Source organism: Phyllostomus hastatus, unplaced genomic scaffold (genome assembly GCF_019186645.2).
Source record: "Phyllostomus hastatus isolate PE091 unplaced genomic scaffold, TTU_PhHast_1.1 phas_contig_17, whole genome shotgun sequence".
Classification (NCBI taxonomy): Eukaryota; Metazoa; Chordata; class Mammalia; order Chiroptera; family Phyllostomidae; genus Phyllostomus; species Phyllostomus hastatus.
This window is the reverse complement of record NW_025333664.1, coordinates 21,364,321-21,389,509: the sequence shown is the minus strand read 5'-3', so window position 1 is coordinate 21,389,509 and position 25,189 is coordinate 21,364,321. Positions and strand designations below refer to the sequence as shown.

General features: G+C 50.7%; 1 protein-coding gene across 3 annotated transcripts in view; it reads left to right on the top strand.

Annotated features, from left to right (window-relative positions):
- Positions 1 to 9,350: 9,350 nt before the first annotated feature.
- HM13 (histocompatibility minor 13) overlaps positions 9,351 to 25,189 on the top strand; it is a 37,493-nt gene continuing 21,654 nt past the window's right edge. For all 3 annotated transcript variants that reach the window (XR_006785047.1, XM_045833504.1, XM_045833505.1), the window contains exons 1-3: positions 9,351 to 9,648; positions 17,806 to 17,904; positions 22,838 to 22,920. Coding sequence is in view for 2 of the 3 variants with exons in the window: in XM_045833504.1 (XP_045689460.1) it covers positions 9,466 to 9,648; positions 17,806 to 17,904; positions 22,838 to 22,920 (365 nt within the window). In the remaining variant the exon portion in view is untranslated. The remainder of the gene's footprint in view (positions 9,649 to 17,805; positions 17,905 to 22,837; positions 22,921 to 25,189) is intronic.

The window sequence follows — 25,189 nt, the reverse complement described above, 5'->3', positions numbered from 1 at the left end:
CTCTCCCTGGCGCTGGACCATGCCCAAGCCCTCAACAGCCCCTGAAGTCCAGTAGCCCCCACTTCCAAGCCAAGAGAGGGGCTTGGGACTCTTTCTGGAAGTTAGGTTCACTGAGCCCGGTCCAGCCTCCCTAAGTACACCATCCGTCCATCCCCACAGAGTTGGGCCACCCCTTGGGGCACTGCCAAGAAAGGGGCAGGAACACGCCCCCAACCCCAGATTCCTCCAACATTCCTTCCCTTCTAAATCTCCAAGAGCTCCTTTCTTGGAGTTCATGACCCACCTGGAGGGGACAACACAGCCCAGCTCACCAAAATGCCATCAGACAGTATCGCCTAATGGTTAGAAGTCCACACTGTAGACATATGCTGCCTGGGTTCAAATTCTGGTGCTGCTCTTACTGCCTGTGAGTTCTTGGGCAAGTCACTTAACCACTCTGTGCTCATTTCCTTAACCACAAAAAGGAATACCACTTGTGTCTACCTGTATGACTTCACATAAGAAAGCACTCTGAGCAGCACCTGACATTAGTAGGTACTCAATAAATATCAGCGCTCATCACGTGAAAACGTGACGCTGAGATTGCCAGGTTCTCTAAAAATTCAGGAGAACACCAATAGCCAACGCTGTATTTTGAAATTGCTTTTTTCTCTTCCTTTAGCAACTGAGTGAAAACAGTTGTAAAACCACATCTGTGAGCAGGATTGGGCCCATGAAACTGGCAGTTTGCAATATCTGCTCTATTGGGACTTACTGAAAATGGAAGCCAGAAAGGAAATGGAGGCAGACTTTGCTTTGAATCCTATGACCAAACCTCTCCTAGGCAACACTTACAGAAAGGGAAAGAGAAAATAGAGAGAAAGAGCACAAGTGATATATCAAATTATCTTGGTATATAGCACATTACACATAGAAGTGCTATGTGCTATGAGGATTTTTTTTAAAGTAACTGAGAAAAAGAATAGAAAAAGTGGTTAGGGAAGGTGACATTTAAGCTGAGACCCAAGATGAGAAGGAGTTAACTTATCAACAACAAACAAACAAACAAACAAACAGGGAGAGAGAAAACCGGTCAGGGAGGAACAGCCTATGCAAAGGGCCTGAAGCAAAAAAAGAGCTTGGTGTAAAAGAGGTGAGCAGTCATGGCTGAACTGGATATCTAGGCAGGTGCAGCACGTACAGGGTCTCAAAAATCATAGAATTATCTTGACAGCAACGTGGAGCCATGGAAGGCTTTCAAGCAAAGAGGTGTGAGGTGGAGGTGACTTCAGGAGCTGAATTAGGAAGCTGTTGAAATAGCCCAGGAGAGAGGCTGTGGCCTGGATTGGCCAACAGCCTTGGACGTAAACAGCCCCCCATTTCTGTGTCTTGATCCGCATTCAGTCAAAGGCTGGATTTAAGCCCCAGAACTTTTCCATAAGGCTTTATCATAAGGCTGCCTGCAGCAGCCTTCTCATTGCCAGTGTCCCTAAACCCATCTTCGACTTACCACCAGGTCTGCGTGTTGACTGGCCTAGGCTGCCCTCTGCTGGCAGAAGAGGGCCCTCCTCCCAGAGCAAGGGGAACCGCAGCCTCTGGAAGAACACAATTCCAGATTGAAAGAGAGAAGGGTGCCTGGCTCCCACCAATCTTCCGAGTCTGAGTTAATGGCATCTCCATCATCCAGCAGCTCAATTCAGAAACCTGGGACTCAGCTCCTCCTCCTCCCGACTCCCCATCGGGGAGTCCTGTTGATTCTATTTTCTAAATAAAATCCTAAATCAGAAATTTCCCGAATAGATATTAATCCCATCCACTTCTCCCCACTTGCACCAGGCCCACTTTAAAAGAAGCCACCACCATCTCTATTGCTCTAGTTAGTCATTTTTACTCTTGTCTTGGCCAATCCATGTCCTACTCAGCAGCCAGAATGCTCATGGAATTCTCTGATTCCACAATCCTCACTCCTCAGTTTATAACCCTTCACACCAACCAGTGTTGGACCAAACACACGCCCAGCCCCACCCACCCAGGGCACTCTGCAAGCTGGGGAACTACAAGATGCGGGAGAGCAGAGGAGCTCCCAGCAGAGCCTCACGAACAAGGCACTTGGCCTCCTCACCCTTCTCCCTGTGGTGTCCCAGCCCCACGCCTTCTCACTGGCTCCTCTCCTTCCTCTATCCTCCCTCATTTTTGTCTCTCTCATTCCCCCCTCCCGCAAATTCCAGTTCGTTTCTAATGCAAAGCAGATTGGCTGTTTCTGTTCCTTCTTTGGCACCTGCCATCCAAAGTTCTTAAGGTATCACATTCCCTTCAGGCAGGTTGTTGACATACCTTCCACACACACACACACACATATGGTATGTATATATACACATGGTATGTATATATACACATATATATGGTGTGTGTGTGTGTGTGTGTGTGTGTGTGTGTGTATGGTTCCCTCCCTAGAAAAAAATACCAATGACAAATAGTAATGTTTTTCACCCTTGAGTACATTGTCGTGCTGACATTCTACGACTCAAACGTTCCATCATTTCAACATCCAATGGACTGGCCCGAGATTCCAAAAAACCTCACTGACCCCAGACTCAGACTGTGTAACCAAAACCTCACCCACCCAGAGGCCTCGAGACAGTAGAGCTGGACACCCTGACCACACTGAGCCCAGGAGGCTCATGAACACAGGAGCCTCAGGGTTTCTGATGGGACTGAACCCAAGCAGTGGGGGTGGGGAGGGGGTCCTGACACTCGCCACCTACCAGGCAAATCTCCAAAGATGGAGTGTGGTGGGGGAAAAAAAAGGAATCTTTTATTTAATGGCAAGTTTCTGCCTCAAATATCTGAGTAACAGAAATAAGGAAAAAACTCAGAGGATGACAACAAAAGTAGCTATTTAAATGTTTATCATTACAACTACTACATAGGTTCAGGGACCGAAAATAACACAGGAACAAAAACTCTGTTCACAGGGCTGACCATTATCACCCATAGAAACATCTCCTGTTGCCCTCTGCCAGCTTAGTTCAGGTTGCACCAGGAACCTCTTTTCCCACCCAGAACTGTCATAAACATGGGCGGCTTAGCTGGTCTCCAGTCACTGTCCAGCTTCAGGAAGCTTTGGAGTCTGACGGGCCTGCACTGGCCACTGTTGGTGGCCTGCCGGCAACCGATGACACGCCCCCTGCTGGGGGGAGGGGAAAGAACCACCTGAAGTTTTCTTCCCCTGAGAACTCCAATTCAAAAATCCTCTCCCAGAATCCCTTGCATGCGGAGAGCCAGTGGGAGTGTCCAACCTTCCAACCAATGAGGCCCAGTGCCAGCCATATTTGCCGTTGCTTCTTTTCTGGCCTCGGCGTTCAGCCCAGGGCGCAGCCTCCAGTTTCACAGGTGCAGCTGAAACCCCTCCCCCAGTGGGGGCCTGTCCTCCGTTACACCGAGGCAAATCATAACTTGTTAATTCAGATCACGAAGCCTGCCATTGGTAGCACACAGGTTTTCTGGGAAGGAGAGTACGGATGGTGTGCAGAGAAAAGCAGAGGACGTGCAGAGAAAGGATGTGTAGCGAGAGGATCCTGGCAGCATGGACGCCATGGCTTTGCGGGGTAGCTGAGGCCCAGCTCTGTCCCTGTCTCTGCCTGTCCTTTGCAGGCATTCGGTTGTTCACCTCTTCCTTGGAGTTCAACAGCTGATACATTCCCACTTTTGCCAATCCAGCCTGTCCCTAACCAGAAAAGAACAAAAGGAACTCTGAAATGACAACTTTGTTTTCAAGTTTTCAAAGATCTTTTATTTACTTTTCTGAACGTCAGGAGTGGAGGGATGCATCCATGATTCTCATTCCTACTTGGTAGACTGTCATCGCTGTTTTCTGCATATTTTTTGGTTTTAATTAGCAGTTCCTATGCTCATCGCCATCTCTCTACAGCAGCAATGTTAAACCCACTTGCCACAAAAATTTTAAAACATGCAACAACCTGACTATTTAGTCAGGGGCACTGACCTCTTTTTCTCCTGGATGGTCAAATAAAAAAATGACAACATCCAACAAAACAATAGCCATCTGATGTAAGTGAATGAAAGTTATATCTATTTTTTGTCAGATCAGCAAAAAATACATTTTTGGCATGCTGCAGAATTTTAGTAATTAGTTTGTGTGTGCCATGAGGTGAAAAAGGTTGAAAATCACTGCTCTATAGGCAACCATTCTAATGTACTTGATATGTATTCTTTAATATGTAAATATTCTTGTTAGCCTTGCAATGTTGCCATGTGATATGTACTGTTAATTTATGTAAATCATATAGCACATTCTTCTTAATGCTCAGCTCTGTGTTTTAAAGATTTATAGATGTTGATGAGGGTTTGGGGGATCATATGTGATGAAGTTAGTGCCTCACCCAGATGCCCTTTACCAGACATAGTGGCCTGAGCACCCTGCCCTGCCTTGTGAGTGGTGGCTGAAAGCCACTCACAGCTGCCACGTTCTCCGGAGAATTGCTCTTGGTCAAACAGAAGTCAACTAGCCAGGAACGCAACCCCACCCTGCCTCCCCTAGACCATGGCCTGGCAGGTCCAGGAGTAGGAGAGGGCTAGCCCCAAGGTGGGAACAACTGCATGCTGCAGTGTGTGCCCCAGAGCTTCCCCTGGGGTCAGGCTGAAGTAAGTCTCTGGCTGAGACCCCCTCCTCACTTAGCCTTTTAGTTCCTTAGCCTTTCCTTCCCTCAAACAGGCAGGAAGGAGAGAGAGACATTTCTCACCCATTAATTCAGCAGTCCTGAGCCCGGTCAGAGAAGATTGCCGGGTAAGATTTCTGAAAATCACAAGAAAAATCATGATAGTGCAGGAGGAGGGGAGCCTTTGAAATTCTGTGTGTATCATTTCTACTATCTGGGAAAGAAAGCCTTTGAGACTGTCTGTTAATCCCAAGGTCTGGAGAAGGGAGGACGAGCGGGATCCTAGAAGCTGGCTACGAGCATAAAACCCCTAAAACCCCAGGAAGAGGGGCATTCAGACTAGCTGGGTGCCCGCTTGCAGCTTCGTGCTCAAGTATATTTCATAAATAAACTTAGTATCTCATGTCCACTATGCATGTGGTCTCTCGCCTGAATTCATCTGTTGAGAGCAAGACAGGAACCGAGGAGGGGAGTCTCCTAACTCGTTTATCCCTCTTAAGTAACGCTCTTAAGTACACTTTCCCCCAAAATCACTGAATCCAGAACCCCCACCTCAGGCTCTGTTTCTGGGGAACCTGACCTGCAATGGTGATGGTACATTATCATCCAAATTGGTCCTCGTTTAAGAGTGCAAGGGGTTCTATTAATAATTAAGCCAGGATAAAGAGTGGAAGCTACGGTCATCCTGCCCGACCAGGATGTGCGCAGCTGAGCATGCACTTGGCTTGCGCTTCCTGTTGCTACCTAATGTCCCTTAGTGCACATCCAGCACGTTCTGTCAACCTGTTCCCCAGGGACACACACCTGGGTTTGCTCTAGCTCTCCCCTAACAAACAACGACCAAAGAAGAACTATTAGGGAAATCCTTGGATATGTCCCCTCATGGACCTGTTTGAGAATTTCTCTAGGGTTGTGGAGCCAAAGACACAGTGCACCTCAGCTGTTTTGGCCTCCAAAAACATTTCCCCAAACCAGGATTCCAGCCCTGATGCAAGGAGGTACGGGGGTCCAGTGTTTCTACCGGTTTCTTCTACATTCATAAAACCACCACGGCACTTAGTGGGGGCCCCGCCCTGCCAGAAATGCAGGTGTTCCCTGAGGTTCCCTGAGAAGATAACGTTTGACTCAGGTTCCGAGGGGTGAGTCGGGGTTCACCAGGGTTGTGGGGTGAGAAAAAGGTTAAGTGGAGGAAACAATGCATTCATTCATCTACATATAAGTATTTATTGACCATGTATATTTAAAGGTCCTGTGGCCTCAACAGAGAAAAGGACAGCAAATATTTACATAGAGTTTTACCGCTTTCAAGCCCATTCTCTCACAAGAGCCAAAAACCCAGGGCCACCTGGGCTCAGGAGGCAGAATACACCTTCTGCGAATAAGGGAGTTCTACACTGGCATTTCTCAACTAAACGTGCATGTGGATCACCTGGATATCTGGTGGGTGTGGGAGGGGGCCTGAAATTATGCACTTATTATGGGATCCCAGGTGATGCTGACGCTGCTGGGTCCAGGGACCACGCCTGGATTAAAAAGGGCCTGCAGAACCACCGTACCGTTGTCACATTCAAACAATCCATATTCTAACTTTCCTGCCTGTCTGAGCAGTTTCTTTATAAAAATGCTGTGATCCAGGATCCAATCAAGGATGATATATTACATTAGGTTTTCACCTCTCTTCAATCTCCTTTCATCCACAACAATCTCATGGAGTTTCCTTTTCTTTCATGGCACTGACATTTGTTATGAATCAGGCCAGCTGTCATGTAGAAGATACTGCAATGCTGATTTTTCTGACCTTTCCTCATGAGTAGAGGCAGGTTAAACATGTTTGGCAAGATCACCCAGGTAACGTGTCCTTCACACTGCATTCATCTTGCCATTTTGTTCTGTCCTATCTGCTGAGGCTGTTTGATCATTCTGTGAAGGGAGTGCCCACCAGATCACTCCATTATAAAGGAAACGTCTTCCTTTTATAACTAATAAGTAATCTTAAAGTGGAGCAACACTTTAAGACTGTGTGAATATCCTGTTCCTTAACAACTTTTCCCTCAATAATTTTACCCATTGATGATCTTTGCTTCTTATTTTCAGAACCATTTAAACATGTAGCCCTGGCTGGTGTGGATCAGTGGATTGTATGCCAGCCTGTGAACCAAAAGATTGCCGGTTCAATTCCCAATCAGGGCACATGCCTGGGTTGCGGTCCAGGTCCTCAGTTGGGGGCATGTGAGAGGCAACCTATCAATGTATCTCTTGCACATCAATGTTTCTCTCCCTCTCTTTCTCCCTCCCTTCCCCTCTCTGAAAGTAGTTAAAATTGTTTTTAAAAAAATTTTAAAGAACTATTTAAAGATGCAATAGTGTGTGCCAAGCATGTGAGTACATGTGTGTGAACACAAGAGAAAAAATTGGAAATCTACTCACAGTGACTGAATACAATATTAAGTGAAAAGATGTGGGAAAGAACTGCATGTTTCTTTAAAATTTGTATTTACATATTTATTTATTTTTAGAAAGAGAGGAAGGGGAAAGGAGGCAGAAAGAGAGAGAGAGACATCAATGTGAGAGAGAAACATCAATCAGTTGCCTCTCACATGCCCCAAACTGGGGACCTGGCCCACAACCCAGGCATGTGCCCTGACTGGGAACCGAACCAGTGACCTTTCAGTTTGCAGGCTGGCACTCAATCCACTGAACCAGAGCAGCCAGGGCTGCATATTTCTTTAGAACAAATATTTAGTAACTTAACTACCCCAGGCTCTAAACAACCTCCATTCCTGACCTCAGTTCAAATCTCTCTGGAAAAGTAGCCTCACACAGGAGACTTTGTCAGATGAAGCCTCAGGTGCCCACCCTCAGACTGCCCTATCCTTATCTCTGGAGAATATCAGGACATGTAGACCCTAAGCCAGAAATCCAACCCCTGACAAGAGCTTTCTGAACTTGGGTCAACTCCTTCATTCTCTGGGTCAGACGCACAATCTCCCACTCCGGAGTATAAAGAGAGATGGCTGGATCAGCCCCAGGCCAAGCTAAATCAAGTGCTCAACCTAGCGTGAAGCAGGGGAGTCTCTGATTTCCAACTGTTTGCTCTTAGATGAGGAGGCGCAGAGCCACCAGGGCTGGTTGCTGGGCAACTCCAACGGCCTGAATTATTGATGGATGAATTCATCAGGCACACTGCCTTCACGCACTCACTTAGGTCATGTCCAGCTTATTGGGAAACAGAGCCTGAAAGTGTACACCATCTGCCCAGAACTAACGTACCCTGGTCCAAACTCCTTAGCCTTCTATGTAGCTGGAGTGTTGGAAAGAGCAGTCTTGGAGTCTTACAGACCTGAGTTCGAGTGTCCACTCTCCCACTGCCGACTGTATGACCTGGACTGGCTAGTTTACCTCTGTGAGGCTTAGTTTCCTCATCTGTAAAATTGGACCAGTCATCCCTTATAAGTATTATGGGCTCAAAGAAAACACACATAAAGTTATTAGTACAGTGCCTGGAGTATACTAAGCAAACACCTCTATTATTCAAACGTTTATAGTCTGACTTCTTGCTTTTGTCTCCCCTTACCATGAATCCCATGCTCCAGTCCCACCTCACCACCTGCTAAGCTCAGACCAAGCCATGTGATCTTACACCATCTTTGCCATTTTATTGCCTCTCAGATCTAAATCCACTTTTTGCCAGCTCTGTGATAATGGAGCTGAGCCTTGTAAATATTTCTCCTTGCCAGCTGACATGTGTTAAGCCTTTTCAGTAAGGTCCACTAGAGGGACACAGAAAGAGAATGGACCTTTCCTTCCTGGTTCCAGATTGGCTCACTTTCTGGGTTCCTGGAAAGCATGCTTTCTTCTCCACTGCTTGGCTCAAAGGTTCTCAGTGCAAAGTGCCTTCCAGGTGCAACTTTCTCTAGTTTGTCTGACATATACTATCTCCAGCTCTTAACTAGGGCAGCAGTAATATATCCAGGAGCTCCAGACAGCATGGGTCTGCACCCAAGCCCAGGTCACTCCTACCCACACCCTCTGCTCCCCCCTGGGCATGCATACACTGGAAGCCCCACAGGGCTGCTCATCTGCAGAGCCAGCCACCTGATCTTCATCCTGTGGAACTGGCTGGAACCACCCTGGCTTCCCTGGGGTGCACTAGGTTCCCAGAGAGGTCTCTCTAAATTACTTATCTCCATCAGCTTATGCTATGTAACATAAAACTACACACTAGCACCCTATAGACTTTATATTTTTTTTTCATTTTACTTATTGTCTTCCCAACACTCCCCACTCCACCACACTAATGGGGGCTCGAGCGGACTTTTGCCTGCATTGCTCCTCTTCTCTGTCCTCAGAACCTAGGACAGTGCCGGGCACATAATGGGATACTCAAACACTTAAGGAGTGAAGGAACGATGGAATATTGGATGAATGTATGCATGAGTAAACAAATTCTTAGTCATGAGGATAACGATCTGTGGGACAGCCTAGGATGGAGGAAGCGACTGAGAATAGGACCCTCGGACTCCCTCCGGATGGATGTCACTACAGTGGTGGCGTTTCTCTCCCGTCCTTTTCCAGCAGGTTGCTTAGCAACCGACCGCGGGAAGGGGGCGGCCTCCGCCACCGCTAGAGGGCGTGCGGGCGGGGAGGCGTGAACGCGCACGCGTGCGCGGCTCGGGCCCGGCGAGGGAGACACGTCACTTCCTGTTTCTTTAGGGGAACGTGGCTTTCCCCGCTGCTGCTGTCTTCCCTCCTGCGACTCTGTTGCAGTGGCCGGAACTGGAGTTGGGACTCTGAGCGCAGCGTGGTGATGGACTCGGCCCTCAGCGACCCGCATAACGGCAGCGCCGAGGCTGGCAGCCCAGCCAACAACACGACGCGGCCGCCTTCCACGCCGGAGGGCATCGCGCTGGCCTATGGCAGCCTCCTGCTCATGGCGCTGCTGCCCATCTTCTTCGGAGCCCTGCGCTCGGTGCGCTGCGCCCGCGGCAAGGTAGGGTCAGCGGCAAAACCGGGTGCTTTCCACCTCCTTCCTAGGAAACGGCTGGCACGGAGTCGCCTCCGCCCGCCTGCCCTAGAAGGAACCGACACCTCCTTTCCCTGCGCTCACCCTTCCCAGCCTTGATCACCACCGCTTCCCCACCCCCGGCTCACATCCGGCGGCTGGCCCAGGATCGGGGCATCGACTCGCGAACCAGCCACTGACATCTTCCTCGAATAGGGCCCGGTCACTACCCTCTCTCAGACCCTGACACATCCCTCCCTCTCTACATCCAACTGGGAACACTGTCAGCTGACCCTTACACTGTGATTCCCGCACTAATTGTTCTGAGCCAGCTGGACCCAGCCAGACCAGCCCCACCCTCAGCTCTCGCTGTGCATCTCATCTGAGACAGTCACCCCATCCTAGATTGTGGTTTAACTCCAGTCTGTACCGGATGGGGTACTGGTCCTTAGAACTCCTGAGTGGTACAGTCTCGTGTCACTCCTCCATTAGAGACCCTGCCTCACCCCACCCCAGGGCAGATTCTGGCATCCAGGCTGTCCCTAGACCCTGACACCTGTCTAGCTGGACTCTGTGGCCTGTAGTGTGTTCTCCCAGAATCCCCAGGTCAGGCCCTTCCCCCTGCATTAAAAAAAAAAAAAAATAGCCCAGGAATATAGCCTCCAGTTTTTCACCTCACTGTCTGGAGCCAGTTTCAGTCAGCTAGCCCCTCAGTACCTGGCACCTTGGTGCCTCCCTTTTCAACCAGGCATAGACCCCTTCTTTGGCTGGTTTTCTCTACCAGTCAGCCAGCCAACTTTGTCCTGCCTGTTCTACTCTTCAGTCCAGACCCTGTTCTAACCCCTCACCCTGTTCCCACCACAGGCTGTGAACCTACCTCAAAGTCGCCTTTCTTCCTGTGCCCCCAAGACAGTCTCCCCCAAATTGGGCCTTCCAGCCACTAACTGAGCTGTTTTGGCCTCTCAGGTGAGACTGGGCCAGGCCCCATCCCTGGCCTTCCTCAACATCTGTCCCGTTGGATGCCAAAGAGAACTCTAGCACCTTCCACCTCTCCACTTCCTCCCCCCATCTTTCTTCCCTATATTAAGCCCCTGTCCTTCTTCCCTATAGAAGTAGCCAATGGCTTCTCACTTGGTGGCACCCAATCCCCTCCTCCACAACCTCCTGATCTGCAGCTCCCTGCAACACCTCCCCACCCAAACCTGAAGTTGAACCCAAACGGAAGCTGTGCCACCCAGAGAGGGCTGGCCCACGAAGCAGCTGCCACTTTTGAAACTGCTCAAACCCGAGTTCTCAAAACATTACCCAACTTGAGCAGTGGCTGAGGCCTACCACCTTCCTTCCCCAAAATCAGAGAACTAAACAGCTGGCTCTCTCTGTGGTCACGTGTGGAGGAGTAGTCAGGAAGGGCTTAGGTGGCCCCATTTACCGTTCCTTGCTGCCTCTTTTAAACAGAACTCAAGTGGCCTTCAGCCTCCCTACCATACCTTTTGGGCAGGCACTTGGTGCAGGGGGAAATTCTGAAACAGACCGGAACAGAGGAGGTGAGGGGCAGCATGTGCAAGCTGGGCAGTTTCTCTGAAAGGCTCCCCAAACTGAGTGATTCTTGGCACCTTCTGAATATGGTTCACTAATCTCTTCAGAAAACACCTTCAGGCAGCAAAGTTTCCCGAACCTCCACTATCGTCTCCACTGTGGGGATGCTACAGAGATGAGTGGGTCAGAGCTCTGTCACCAGGGAGGTTAGGTATCTGAATGACGGAGAGATGGCCAGATCTGTGATTGTAATACAGGCAGGGCTCAGGGTTTAGAGAGAAAGACTGAGCACACCTAGGGCAGGGCAGGGAGGTTTTGTGCTGAAGTGGGGCTTGAGCCTGGATGTGGAAGACGTTGCAGGAATGAGGAAACCAGGGGAGCAGGGGTGTGAGGCAGTGCAGAGGATGATCTTGCTGGAGTAGAGGCAGAAGAGAGCTTTAGATCCACTGTCTCCTCTAAATACCTCCCCACCTCCCCTGCCCTACCCCCAGAATCTCCTTCAGGTCTGCAGGGGTTGGAAGACTGCAGGAAGTTGCAAAAGGCCTGATCCTTAGTAGCCTCCCACCACTAGGAGAGCATAAAATTTACAAAACCTTCACCCTCTTCAATTGTCCCAGCAACCAAGTGTGACAGGCAGAGCCAACTTTATTGTCCCCGTTGTAGAGAGAAAGAAACTGAGGGTCAAAGAAATGACTTCTCAGGATCACTCTGCCAGTTAGGGACAGAACCAGGTGTCACTAGTCCTAGTCTGGGGTGCTCTTCTTGATACACAGGTGACATAGCAGCCTAGAGAGAGGACGGGCCAGATGATTTCCTTTTTCTGCCCTGAGCCGTGCTTCCCTGGTCAGTTGGCGAGGAGAGGGAAGAGTCAGCACAGGGGCCCGAGAGTTTGGATTTCCCGCCAGTGTTAAACCCCAAACCCTGTTGAAAGGGCGTGTGAGGACAGAATTCTCACAGTGGCCAACTTGTCCATAATGGGCAGGAAGAATTGTGAAATCTTGGGGAGAAGAAAGTAGAGTATCCGGGAGTGTCTTAAGAAGTAGCATGGGAGGGGGAATCTTAGAGGGTGCCCAACCCCATCAGACTTGTGTTCTCAGAAAGGGGCAGATCACAGATGCAGCAGTAGCTCAGCCAGTTGCTCCAAAGGCCCTCGGCATAGAACTCAGAGGAGCCCCTCAGCCAACAGCACTGGGCTGCTGGGCTGGGCCCCGGGGTGCCAGGACAAAGAAGGCCAGCGGAGTCCTGCCCTTGCAGAGTTCAGTCGCCAGGGAGGAACAGGTGTGTGACTGGCCCCCCAGACTGAATGCTGGTGTGCCTCCTGGAGTTGGCAGCAGTTGTGTTCGTATGGATGGGGAAGGGTTCAGTAGGCGGACCAGGAAGCGGGGGCTGTTCTGGGACCACAAGGTGAGTTCAGGGAGACTGGGAGCAGTGTGATGTGAGCCGGGGGGGGGGGGGGGTGGCTTGGATGTGGCGACAGGAAGATGCTCAGGGCTTTCTGGGGTGCTGAATCCTGAAGGGAGCACGGCAGTTCGTGGTCGTGGTTACAGAATGACTGGTGTGCCTGCCCGTAGGAAATACCAGGCAGTGCAGTGGTGTAAAGGAAAACCCTCCTCAGTACTGCTCCTCGGCAGTAGTCCAGTTAGCCGTTTGGTGTGTAAGCTCCCAGAACTTTTCCTGTTTTTATACAAACATATGTATGTGCTTATGTGTGTGTGATCGTATGTAAATTTGTTTTTATAAAAACAAGACTTCATAGGGCAGACTGCTCTGCAATTCGATTTTTTTCCCTTCAGCAGTGTCTTGGTTGTTTCCCTCTGTCTGCACGTGTGGATCTACCTCACTGTGTTGTGGCTGGAGGGCAGGTAGTGCTTGCCCACGGTGTGGAATGCTGGAAGAACGGAGAGGTGCACAGGGAGTGTCCCTCCCACCCCGACTGCCCAGTCCCTCGGCAGAGGCAGACCCCCTTGTCTGTCTCTTGGATAAGCATCCAAGAGATTCTGGGCCTTTCCAAATAAATAACCGTGCTTTTCCCCACTTGTGCTACATAACTTATGTTTTGTTATATATACACTTCTTTTTTGCACCTTTCTTTTTTCATCAAATGTGTGTTGGCGATAAATACGTCGGTACTCATGGAGTGGTCGTGGTCTCCTGATAGCTGTTCGGTGTTCCCCTGTGTCCCCAAGGTGTGGCTCCTGGGCCAGCGGCATCAGCATCTGGTGGGAACTTGTGAGACCTCCAAAATCTGAGTGGGAGACTCAGGCAGGCCGGCAGTCTGTTTCACACGTCGTCCTGGTGGTTCTGACGCACACTCACATGGGAGCACCCCGACTTAGAGTCCTCTGCTGGGCGTTCAGGTCGAGCCAGCCTTTTGCTGTTGCAAGCCATGCTGAAATTAATCTCATACAGTTATTTCACACTTGTCTTTGTATTCGTAGGATAAATTCCTTGAAATTGATTTAGTGGGTCAAAGGCAACGTGAGTGTTTTAACCCCACCAAATTATCCACTATAGGGGTTATATCAGTTTACGCTCCTACCAGCAGTGACCTCAATTCCTGTGTAGTAGCTGCTTAGTAGCTCATTCTCCAGAGGTTTTTGAGCAGGTATGACTTAGAACATTCAGTTCTAAGCTTCAGAAGGCGCTCCTGGCAGGAGGGAGAAAGAAAAAGGGCTGGTGAGGTGGGGTGGGGGTGGGCAGAGGACTGGGGTGTGGGATCAGCACAGGGAATGCTTGGGAAGCGGAACTGCGGCAGGGTGAATGACCGAACATTGTGGTAAGGAGAGAACACCTGGGATTTCCAGCTGGAGCGACAGAGTTGGAGAATAGCCCACAAACCCAGAGCGTTTCTGGGGCATGGCCTGGAAGCGGGGCTCTTCGAGCTCGCGCTGAACCAGTGGCTTGAAACCTGGCCTCTGTCTTCCCTCACTGCTTTTGCTCCCGCCCTCGTAACGGAACATCCAGAGTGTCACTGGAAGCTGAATTTATTTCTGCCGTTTGTGTCGGCTCCTCCCCCCACCCCCACCCCCACCCCCGCCAACTCTGTAATTACGTTCCGTGTGTTAGAGCTATTGCATTAGCATTGGAGCATCTGGTTTAAAAAAAAAAAATCCAAATTGAATTAGGGGAGAATCCTAACATTTAGTATTTTTGTAACTCTGAAGATTAACTGTTCTGTTGTTAGGAGTCTGTCCCTCAGAAAGGTCTCAGGCTCCCTGAGCATCTTGTCACAGCTGTCTAGTAGAAATTCCCAGATAGGAAAGGTAGAGGGAGTCTAGGGGGTAGTAGCCGAGAGATTGGGCTCTGGGATGAGACGGCCTTGGTATGAATCCTGGCGCTGCCGCTTGCCTGCTGTGTGACCTTAAAGCAAGTCACTGCACCTCTCTGAGCCTCCGTTTTCTTGTGCATAAAATGGAGCTACTAAGAGTACCCACTTCGTAGGGTTTTTGTGAGGATGAAATCGTATAAAGCACCTGGAACAGTGCTTGGCCCCTAGGAAGCTCTCGGTAAATGTCATCCTCATTACTGTTACTGTCAGGCGGACATCAGGTCTCCCGTTCTGACTCAGCATCTCAGTATGGAGTATTTATAACAGTCGCCCACGGAGGAGGACCTACTCCTTTGTGTGCTGACGCATCTGTTCAACCGTGGTTTGTCATCAAATAATACTAAGCCTCCTCCGCCCAGGATACTGGGCTGGGCTGAAAGGAACATGCGGCAGTGAGCCCTAACACTGGTCGGCAGGTGAAGCGGGAGTCCCTCACGTACTTTCACGGCTGTGCACTTGGCCTCCAGAGTCTGCTGAGGTGGTATCCGCCCCAACCACCTCGGACACTCCCCTACTTCCATGCTGGAGTATGTCCTGTTTGCTCTCTCGTGACCTCCGTGTATGTAATCATAGTAATACAGCCCATTTATACAGCTTGAATGACGCGCTCAAGGCAGCACAGCACTAAATGCTTCCAGTGCAGAAATTATAGACTTGACAGCCCACACTGCAGCAGAGGAAACTGAGGCCCCAAGAGAGAGAATCGCCCCCAGGTCCTGCCGCTGGGGAGGCAGACCGGGCTTTCTGACATCGGAGCCCTCTCTCACCATTTGGCACCCGTACCGTGTACCACAGCAGCAGACGTGTCTTATTTGTTATGTGTCACAGCGTATTGTGATGTTCTGTTTGCTCTCCAGGTCTTGGCCTGCCTGCCTATGAACTCTTCCAGGTCAGGAGCTAGTTTGGGAGGTTGCGTTTTTGTTTGGTTTTGGCGCTCACACTGCTGCCACATGGGGAGCAGAATTTGTGGAGGTGCACATACAGGGCGTGGAACCTGCCCAAGCCCCCAGCACACTCCTGCCAGAAGCAGAAACCAAGGGCTGGGAGAGGAGAAGGAAGGGAGATAGCCAGTCCTCTGTGTCAGGGGTGCCCACCCACCCCTCCGCTGTCTCCCTACAATGCTGCCCGAGACTGACTCACAAGGAGCCGCCTCTGGAAGCTCCGGAGGGGAGTTCCTCCCTGTGCCTGGGCCTCTCGGCAGTGCCTGCGTGGGGCTGTGATGGAGAGGGCCTGCCTCCCTGATAATCACAGCCCCTCCGAGGTCACAACACTGCACGGTTTGCCGGCTCTCCGACATCCTACATCTCGTTTGGTTTAAGCCCCTCGGCCCTTTCAGATGTAAGTAAAACTAGAGCTTGTCGTCTGTTTGACAGGTGAGTAAATGGCTCGTCTCAGCCACCCAGCAAGCCATTAAGAGAGCAACGAATACCTTGCCTGTACTTTATGTGCATCATTTTCATGAGTATGAATTACGTCTGCAGGAAAGATTCCCAGGAGTGGAATTGCTTGGTCAGAGGGTATGTGCGTTTGTGGTTCTGACAGCTACGTCCAACGTGCTGTCCACAGCAAGACCAAAGTGCCCTGCTGGCGGCGGCGTGGGTCAGCACCTGGGCCCCCACCACCTCGCCAGCTCGGCGCCTTGTCAGACGCGGGTTTTTGCTGTTCCGGTGATGGGAAGTGGAATCTCAATGTACTGTAACTTGAGCTTTCTTGTTAAGAATGAGGATGAACATCTTCACTGTGATTAACAGCCACTTGCGCTTCCTGTTCTATGAATCTCTTTGTATCTGGAGCATGTGCAGGTTACAGCTTGACACACCTGCCACGGTGTCCTCCCCAAAAGGCTGGACCAGTTGGTATAGTCGGACGCCATGCAGGCATCCCAGTCCCCCACCTCTCCGTCTCCTAGTGACCATTTCATGGGCTTCCCGTGCTGTGCCCCCATCTCCCTCCCCTTCCACTGTGGTGCATGAGGGCCTCCCTGGGCCAGAGTCGACCTCCCCAGGCAGCTTCCCCCTTAGCTTGTTTTGTCCTGTTGGTTTTTAAGAGGCAGCTGTGAGCCAAAATATTAATGGACTCTGCAGCTGAACATGATCCCTTCTCTTGGGGATGCTGATTCACAGGATGGACGTGATGGTGGAATCTCCAGCACTGTGATGAGTCTGTGGCTCTTGTGGAGAGAACTGCTCTTTGGCTTGAGCAGAAGTCTAACCTGATGTTGTGAGGGCTTTCAGTAGCTATAGTTCGCAATAGGATTAGACATAAAATGCAGTGAGATTCGCTGCTGTGGAGTAGGCTCATCCCAGTGGGGGAATCTGGAAAAGCTTCATGGTGGTGACGCTTGCCAGGCCCTTGAGGACGGCGGGCTTTGCCTAGCAGAGAGCAGGGGAACGCCATGCTGGAAGCTTCCCACTCTGGGTTGCACCACGACCGGTGGGTTTTCACTAGCAAGTCTGTTGCTGTGAATTCCGTAAAGAGTCCCCATATTTAATTCCTACGTTGCACTATTAGTCCATTTCCAATTTTTTTCCATGTTTATAATACTGAAGTTATTTTGATTGCGTTCAGTTCTTTTTCATGTAAATATCCTCTGTCATCTCCTTGCCCAGACCACATTCTTGCCAACCATAGCATCTACCATTGTAAATGTAGGTGTGGCATTCACTCTTACCACATTCGGTTTTCCCAAATTTCTCAAGTTTTAAGTGTTGTTAGGACTTGCTTCTCGGTGTTGGTCCCTCTCCTGAGCGGGTTCAGCCACTGCCAGTTTTGTTCGTCGTTGGTGCATTTCCCCTCAGTGTCACTGCCTACTGGATATAAAAGATGAATCATATGTACCTCTCAGCTAATCCGTAAGAAAATTGGAGAGAATTCTCATGAGTCTAGGACAACTCTGCTGTTACCAGTTTCCAGGGTTTGTTTGGTTTTGTTTTTCGGTTATTACACATCCCGACTGTCACAGCCCTCCCTGCCGTAGCTCTCCCTCCTCAGCCATGCCACGCACGTGCCTGAGGTCCTCCCTGGACTTTCCCTGTTGGGTTGAATATCCTCAGTTGCAAAATAGTAGGATCGAGCATCTTGCCTTAGGGCAGGTGATTGGGCAGCACCCTTGGCAGAGGGAACAGCATTGAGTTACCAAAACATGGGACCCCCTGAGGCACCTAATTGAACTGAGGCTCGGAGTGGGTGGAGCTATAGGGGTGTCAAATTCTCACCAGTGTCCAGCCCTTTGGAAGCCAGAATCAACCTGTGCTCAGTAGGCACGTCTCTTCTCCCTCCAGAACGCCTCGGACGTGCCGGAGACGATCACCAGCCGGGACGCTGCCCGCTTCCCCATCATCGCCAGCTGCACACTCTTGGGGCTCTACCTCTTTTTCAAAGTAAGTCTTTGCCGCCTGTCGTGTCATTGGGTCTCAGTAACTTTTTCTTGTATTTTTCCCATCACAGGAAACACGCATGTTCATTTATAGCAAACAAAGAGGGAAAAAATCATAACAATTCATCCCTGGACCCAGTACCCAGAGAGCACCGCTGCTGGTGTCTGGGCCTCTACCCCCAGTCTTCTCTGTGGTGTGGAGCTTTATGTTTTGTTTTCGTGACGCCCGTTTGGTCTCGTGGTACTCTTCGTGTTGGGGTGGGGGGCAGCTCATGTCTCAGACATACCTCTGCCATACTAATTGCTTTTTTTTTTAATTCATTGAGGTTTATATTCCCAATAAAAGTCACACAGGCTCAGTGTTGAGAACCTAGAAAACACAGAAAAGTAAAAAGGGGAAAAAACATCAGTCATCCAAAACCCCACTACCAGAGGCAGCTCCAGACCCCCTTTGGAGGTGTGTCCTTCCACTCTTCCTCCCCGTGCATGGTTGTGCCCTAGCCGTGACCACGTGGTGTGTTCAGCCGTGTAGCTGCTTTTTTTCCATTTCCCATTAATAACCTCATTAACATTTTCTCATGTTACTGCAAAGTCTCCTTAAACCTTTTTAAATATAACATGTCTTATTTTTCATTTTATTTTGTTTTTTTAAGGTTTTATTTATTTGTTTTTAGAGAGCAGGGAAAGGAGGGAGAAAGAAAGGGAAGGAAACATCAATATGTGGTTGCTTCTCAAGCTCCCCCTGTTGGGGACCTGGCCTGCAACCCAGGCATGTGCCCTGACTGGGAATCGAACCGGCGACTCTTTGGTTTGCAAGCCCACACTCAATCCACTGAGGTACACCAGCCAGGGCTAACATGTCTTATTTTTTAATTATAAAAGTAATATACACAGAAAACGTAAAGAAAAGGAAGGAGAAGTATCAAGAGAGGGGAAAAATACATAAAGGTAATCCCTTATGACATTTTGGCTTATGTCCTTTCGGGCTTCTAATAAGCATACTTTTAGCATAATTATAATAATCATTTTAACAGTAGTGTTGTGTCTTTTTTTTCTTGATAGTACATCACAAGCACTTTTTTCCTGATCAAATAAAATACTCAAAGGACATACTAAAATTCCTCAAGGACAACCTTTATTTTACATTTTAAAAATATCATGTACATGGTTAAAAAAATTTTTCAATCTAAGGAAAGGTGCAAATGAGCCATAATCCTGTCCTCAGTATAGTTTCTTGTGAATTTTTACGTAGAGAGCTACATTTATGTCAAAATTTAGAAATAAATGCATGTCTCAAACATACAACTCTTACCACGAAGGTATTTTTGTATCAAGACAGTTAAATCTAACCCAGTCTTTTTCATAGGTGCTCATAGTTCTGTTTTACAGACATGCCCTGAGGGGGACTCAGTGCTGCCAGGACCGTCCTCGTGCACGTCTGTGGGGGCGCTCACATCTTTACAAGTGTGCCCGCAGCGTCCGGTAGCATCTCCATCTGGGGTTTGGACGCGCAGTGCCACGTCCCTCCGGAGGGGTCACACAGCTGACCCCCCTAACAGCCCCGGGTGTGCTGGCTTCTCTGGGTTCCCACCCGAGCTGGGAAGCACCCCAAATCATTACCGGTTTGTTCTTACCGGTCTGCACGGGAGTCAGACACAGAATTGTCAGGGCCCGTTCCCCGTTCCATTGCGCCTTCATTGCTGGGTCAGAACCACTCCTCTTCGTGGTTTCAGTCTCTGCCCCCAAGCAGAGAAGCCAAGGTTGACTTACACCATCCCCCTCACTTTACACAGAAAAAAATCATTCTGATTTTTTCACTCTTGTCAGTGAATAAGAGTGCATCAAGTAACATTAGATATTCATTGGTGGTTTTTTATTTTTTTTCCTGGACTTCGGGGGAAGAGTTGACTTCATTAAATGCTTTGGTTCATGAGCACGCCATCATCCGCCCAGGCCAGGCCCCTCCCTGTTTTCTGTCCCCTCCGCCCGCCTCCATCTTTCCCTTGCCTTCCCTCCGTGCCAGAGGCACCTGCCCCAGTAGTTGGATTGGTGTCTGTAGGCATGTCTCCTCGTGAAATGCTCGGTGTCGGCACATCTGTGTGTACTGAGTGAGGGTCCAGTTTCCGCAGCTGGAATTGGGCAGTGCATCTCCTGTTTCCTTCCTCCTTCCCCTGTACTTCTGAGGTCTGTCTGTGGCTGTGCGTGCCGTTAGCCCATTGCCTCTGACTTGGCTTTTAGCAGATATTTCTCAAGTCTTTGCTGTGCTAAGTGCCAGGAATACACAGCCAGGCCCTTGCCTCAAGATCTTCTAACATTTTTAGTATTTAGGATTCCTTCCTTAGGCTGGATTCCCCAGAAAGGAATTTCTGGCAAGAGAGGGTATGCACATTTTTATTGAAGGCACTGGGTGCCTGTTACTCAGCCTGCCGTCCTCTCCTGGCAGGTAAGGCCCAGCCTGCCTTGAGCCAGAGGACACAGCACACCTCCTCCCCGTGTCCTCAGAACGGCCACGTCGGCATTGCTGAAAGGCAGCTGCCTGGACGACACGGCCACCAGACTCCTCCTGAGCTCCAGACCGACAGCTGGTCAGTTGGTCTGCCTGACAGTGGCCATCCTGCAGCCATTCCTGTCCTTCTGAGTAGAGCACTGGAGTTTGTAACATTTCCTAAAGTCCTAAGGTTTACTTTATCCCTTATCTTCTAAAACTGAGTGCTTTGAGGCAGCTCATAAAAATTAAACTTTCTTGCAGCTTCAACACAAAGAAATCCAGACTTGGGCACACAGGCAGGCCAACCAGACACTCAAAGGGGTGGCCAGAGAGAAAGTTCTCAAGGGCGCGCACTGCAAAGCACTATGAGAGAGGTGCCGCACGTCGTCATGAGGAAAACATAGTCCACAAGCCTGTGTTTGTGGGTCTTTTTCTCTATTGGCAATTGATTTGCTCATCCATTCATTCACTCTTCCCATAAACATTTATTGAGAGCCTGCTACACACCAGGTCCGGTCCTGGGGACACCAGAGTGAGAAAGACAGCCCACACATTCCTACCTCAAGGAGTTCGTATTAAAAGGTGGAGATAGACCCTCATTAAATAACCACACAGGTGAATGGCAAGGTACAGCCCTGGGAAGTGCTGTGAAGGCAAAATCTGTAGCACCAGAAAAGAACAGAAGAACCATCCTGGAGTGAACCCCTGCTCCTGCTCAGACCCCCACATTAGACAGCAGTGCCTCCATCCACCCCACTGCTCAGCCAGACAGCCCGGGAGCCATCCTTCTGCCCCTTCCCAGCTCTCACAGCCAGCCCCCGGCACAGCCTGTGTCTCCAGTTCCAGCCAGGTTTGGACTGACCGCTGCTTGTCACTTCCCTCTCTCTGGCCCAGGGCGCTGTCCGCCCTCCGCTGGATTACGCAGTGCCCTCCCCACTGGCCTCTGCTTCCACGTTTACCCTGCAGCCTGTCTCCCCCAGGTGAATCTAAAGCCTTTCCACAGCACTGCAGAGTCTGTCTCCCTCCCCTTCCCAGCCTGGTCTCCTGGTGCCCTCCCTGTGCCCTCTCAGCTCCAGACTCGGGCCCCCACTGTTCCTTGCACATGTAAGCATGTACCCACCTCAGGACCCTTGCACTCACCCTTCCCCCTGCCTCAAATGCTCTGCCCCCACGTACCCTCACAGCTGCGCCCTTTGTTAAGGATTCTGTCCTGAATGAAGTGTCGTCCTGTTGGGGGTCTGTCCCTGGCCACCCATCCGAATAGCCGCTCTCCCCACTTCTCTCTCTCTACTTGCCCTGCTTGCTTTTCTTCTTGACACCCTCACCACCTGACAATATATCACATATTCATTTCTTTGCAGATTCTTTTTCCCCCACTGGCACATGAACTCCATGAAGGCAGGGACTTTTCTGCCATATTCCTTGCTGAATCCCCCATGGTGAGCACAGTGCCCTGCATGTAGTAGGTGGTAGGCAGTAAATACGAGCCAAGAGCAGGAGAACAGTGAGTGGGGTTGGCCCAGACGAAGAGAGGAGAGCGTGCAGGCAGCGTGTGGAGCGAGCACAGCACGGTGTAAGCTGCAGCTGAGGAAGCCCGTGGTGGTCACTGCGGGTCTGAGAGGCCGGCGAGGGTGGAGGCCGTGGGCTGTGAGGGCAGAGGGAAGCGAGAGGCTGAGAGGCTTTAAGCAGAGGAGCAACACGATCAGTGGGGCAGATTTAAACAGACCCCAGAACAGCCCTACCTGGGAGTACCCGGTGTCCCTGCGGCCCAGCCGGCAGCACCTGATTGCCTCCCAGTGAGAGGCCCTCATGTAGCAAAGTCGGAAGACGATGCAGTGACCATGGCAGAGCCTTCCCAAAGCCTAGCACTAACAGCGGGTGACAGCTGGTTCTGGAGCACCATGAGAGAGAGCGTTTCTCGGTTTCTCAGTTTCACCTAACAGCACACCATAAGGCCAAGAAGCAGCTGTCAGGGCTGGCTGTCATAACTTCCCACTGGGAGGAGCTGTCTGAAAGAGCAGCATGTGGAGAGTGGGGCTGGGTGCAGATGACTTGTCAGCAGCGTGCTCGGGGCCTGGGAGAAGGACACTGTGCAGAGCGCGTTCTTAGGTCCAGGCAGCTGTCTGGGGACTCCGCAGTCCAGGCCTCCTCCCCCACGATCCCTATGCAGGGCTCTGGACAGAACTGCAGCACTGCCCGTCTCCGGGGACTGAGCCGCTTGAGCGCAAACCCACGGACTCCTCTGGGAGGTGCATCTGGTGGTCCCCTCTTTTTCCCCCGTAGCCACAGAAACTGGGACGCCTCTGTGCTGTCGGAGATTCTTCCTGACACCGCACCCCAGCTCCGGAGGGCTGCGGCCGACCTCCAGAAGAGGGGGAATGGGGACTCTGGTTTCCTCACAGCCACCGGCAGCCCTGACTCTCTGTTTCTCTTTGTATTTCTGCCTCAGATATTCTCCCAGGAGTACATCAACCTCTTGCTGTCCATGTATTTCTTCGTGCTGGGGATCCTGGCCCTGTCGCACACCATCAGGTCAGAAGGCATCTCCGCAGCCTTTGAAGCAGCTTTTTCAGGAACCGGTACAGGGTCCTGGATGAGAGCATGACCTTTGGCGTCACTCAGAGCCAGGTTTGAATCCTGGCTGTAAAACCCAAGGGAATCCTACACCGCAGGTGACCTAGGACGAGAACTGTAACCTCTCTGGGCCACAGTTTCCTTACAGGGAGTGAGACGAGTGTCCCTGCTTGTTGGGAAAGTAATATTTGTGAACAGTAATGGCAATGTCCCACTTGTCACAGGACTGAGCTGAGCAGTGCCAGTGCCCCCTGCCGGGTGCTGCAGCCCGCTGCGCCAGGCACCGTGCAAAGCACCCACTTGTGGTCATAGTTCACGAGGGGGCAGTGGGGTGCCTTAAGAAGTTGGGAGGGCAAGCCCTGGAATTTGACTACCTGACTCTGACTCCAGACTCTGCCATTTAATAGCCCTATGACTTTGGGCAAGTTACCTAATTCCTCCGGCCTCAATTTGCTCTCCTGACTGTGGAGGAGAATGCTAGCACCTTTCTTCATGGGCCATGTGGGAAGCATTGAGCACGGTGTCTGGTACTGAATGCGCCCAGTAACTGCTAACTCTTGTTATTGTTACCATTGTGTTCACCTGCCAGATGACCTTGTTAGGTTAGCTTCCACTTTTAATCCTGTGTTGCACTTGGAAACTGAAGCTCAGAGAAGTTAACAAATTTGCTAAAATCACGCAGCTCATAAGCAGCAGAGCCAAGATTCAAAGGCAGGTCTGTGTGGCCCCAGGGCCCATCCTTTTTTCCACTGTCACCTGGTCGGATTGCCACGTCTTGTGTCAGTTCGGTGGGCATGAAGGACCTAGAGCAGTGATTCTCAGGCAGGCCTGCTGGGGCGTTTTGGACACGCCAGTTCTCTGTGCGTTGTAAACATTCCGCATCCCTAGCCTACACGCCACGTGGGAGTTGTGTCCCGAGCCGAACTACAAAAGTGACCCCATCGGTTTCCATCTGGCCCCTTAAAGTGCTGCTGTCTCAGGCCAAGGACACCTGATGGAACAACCTTGACATGGCCAGCAGACCAGGGAAAGCTCCCAAAATGAAGGAATGCAACTTGAACTCAGCTTGGAAGGGTAGGAAACCTGGAAGAGGCAAGGAGAGAAAGGCCAGGAGCTGGAGGGCTGTGGGTGTGGAGGGGCGGTCAGAATCTTCCCCTAGCAGTCGGAGAGAAATCTGGAGAGGAAGAGCAGGATCTGCTCACAGGGGCGTTGAAGGCCGGGGTGAGCTGGCCTCATCCCTCTCGGCCCGCGGCAGGCAGTGCATGAGGAGCGTGAGCTCGGGAGGCGGATGGCGCTGGAACCGAGGCTGGCTCGGCCAGCTCCATACTTGTGTTAGCTGCACGATCTCTGCGCACCAGCTTTTTCACTTACAAAATGGAGATCCTCCAGGCTCCCCTGGTTGGGGCGTGGGCCAGATCCAGGCCTGCTGCAGACCCAAGCACAGTGCTGAACATGCCGTGAGTGAGCTGCCGGCCCGAGGTCACAGCTGGGACTTGAATTGTCTTTTGACTGAGTTCAGTGTTGTTCAGCTACACCTGCCTTCCGTCTAGCCACTTGGGAGAGTTCTAGTCCAGCTCCCATCCCGCAGAATCAAAGTCACCTCTCATGTGGCCCTAGCAAGGCAGCTACAGACCCAGTCACCCTCAGAGGCAGGCCTCTCCCTTCCTGATGGCCCCAGGGTGGGGTCCAGGAAGTCACTGCCAGACACTGGGACCCACCGGTTCCCGTCCTGAGGAGGGTCTTCCCCCACCGCAGCCCCCACTCCAGTGCTCACCTATTCCACCCCGAAATCTTTGAGAGGCTTGAGACCCCTCCCACTCCCCACAGCCCAGCCTCCCTCACAGAGTGAAGGAACCCAGTATATTTTGAAAGCCACCGTCACCTGGTAGCTTGGTGGGCCATGTGCTGGGGCACAGGTGGTTTCACTTTTATCCTAACAACCGTGCAACAGAGCTCCATCCCGCTGCCCAAGCAGACTGTTTTGAACCTGTATCATTTTGATACCAAAGACACTTTTTTTTCTTTAGTACAGTAACTGAGGAACATAATCCCGAATTTGTCGTGGATTAGCTAAGAAACAGTTGTTTGTCTGCCTTCTAACAAATTTTTACTGATAGAAATTGTCAACAAAATAGAACCAACAGCAACTCGAACTGCACATGGTGGTGTTTGTGAGTGACTAAAAGTGATCAGAAGAATCATTTGCTTGATAACATTGAGAGCACAA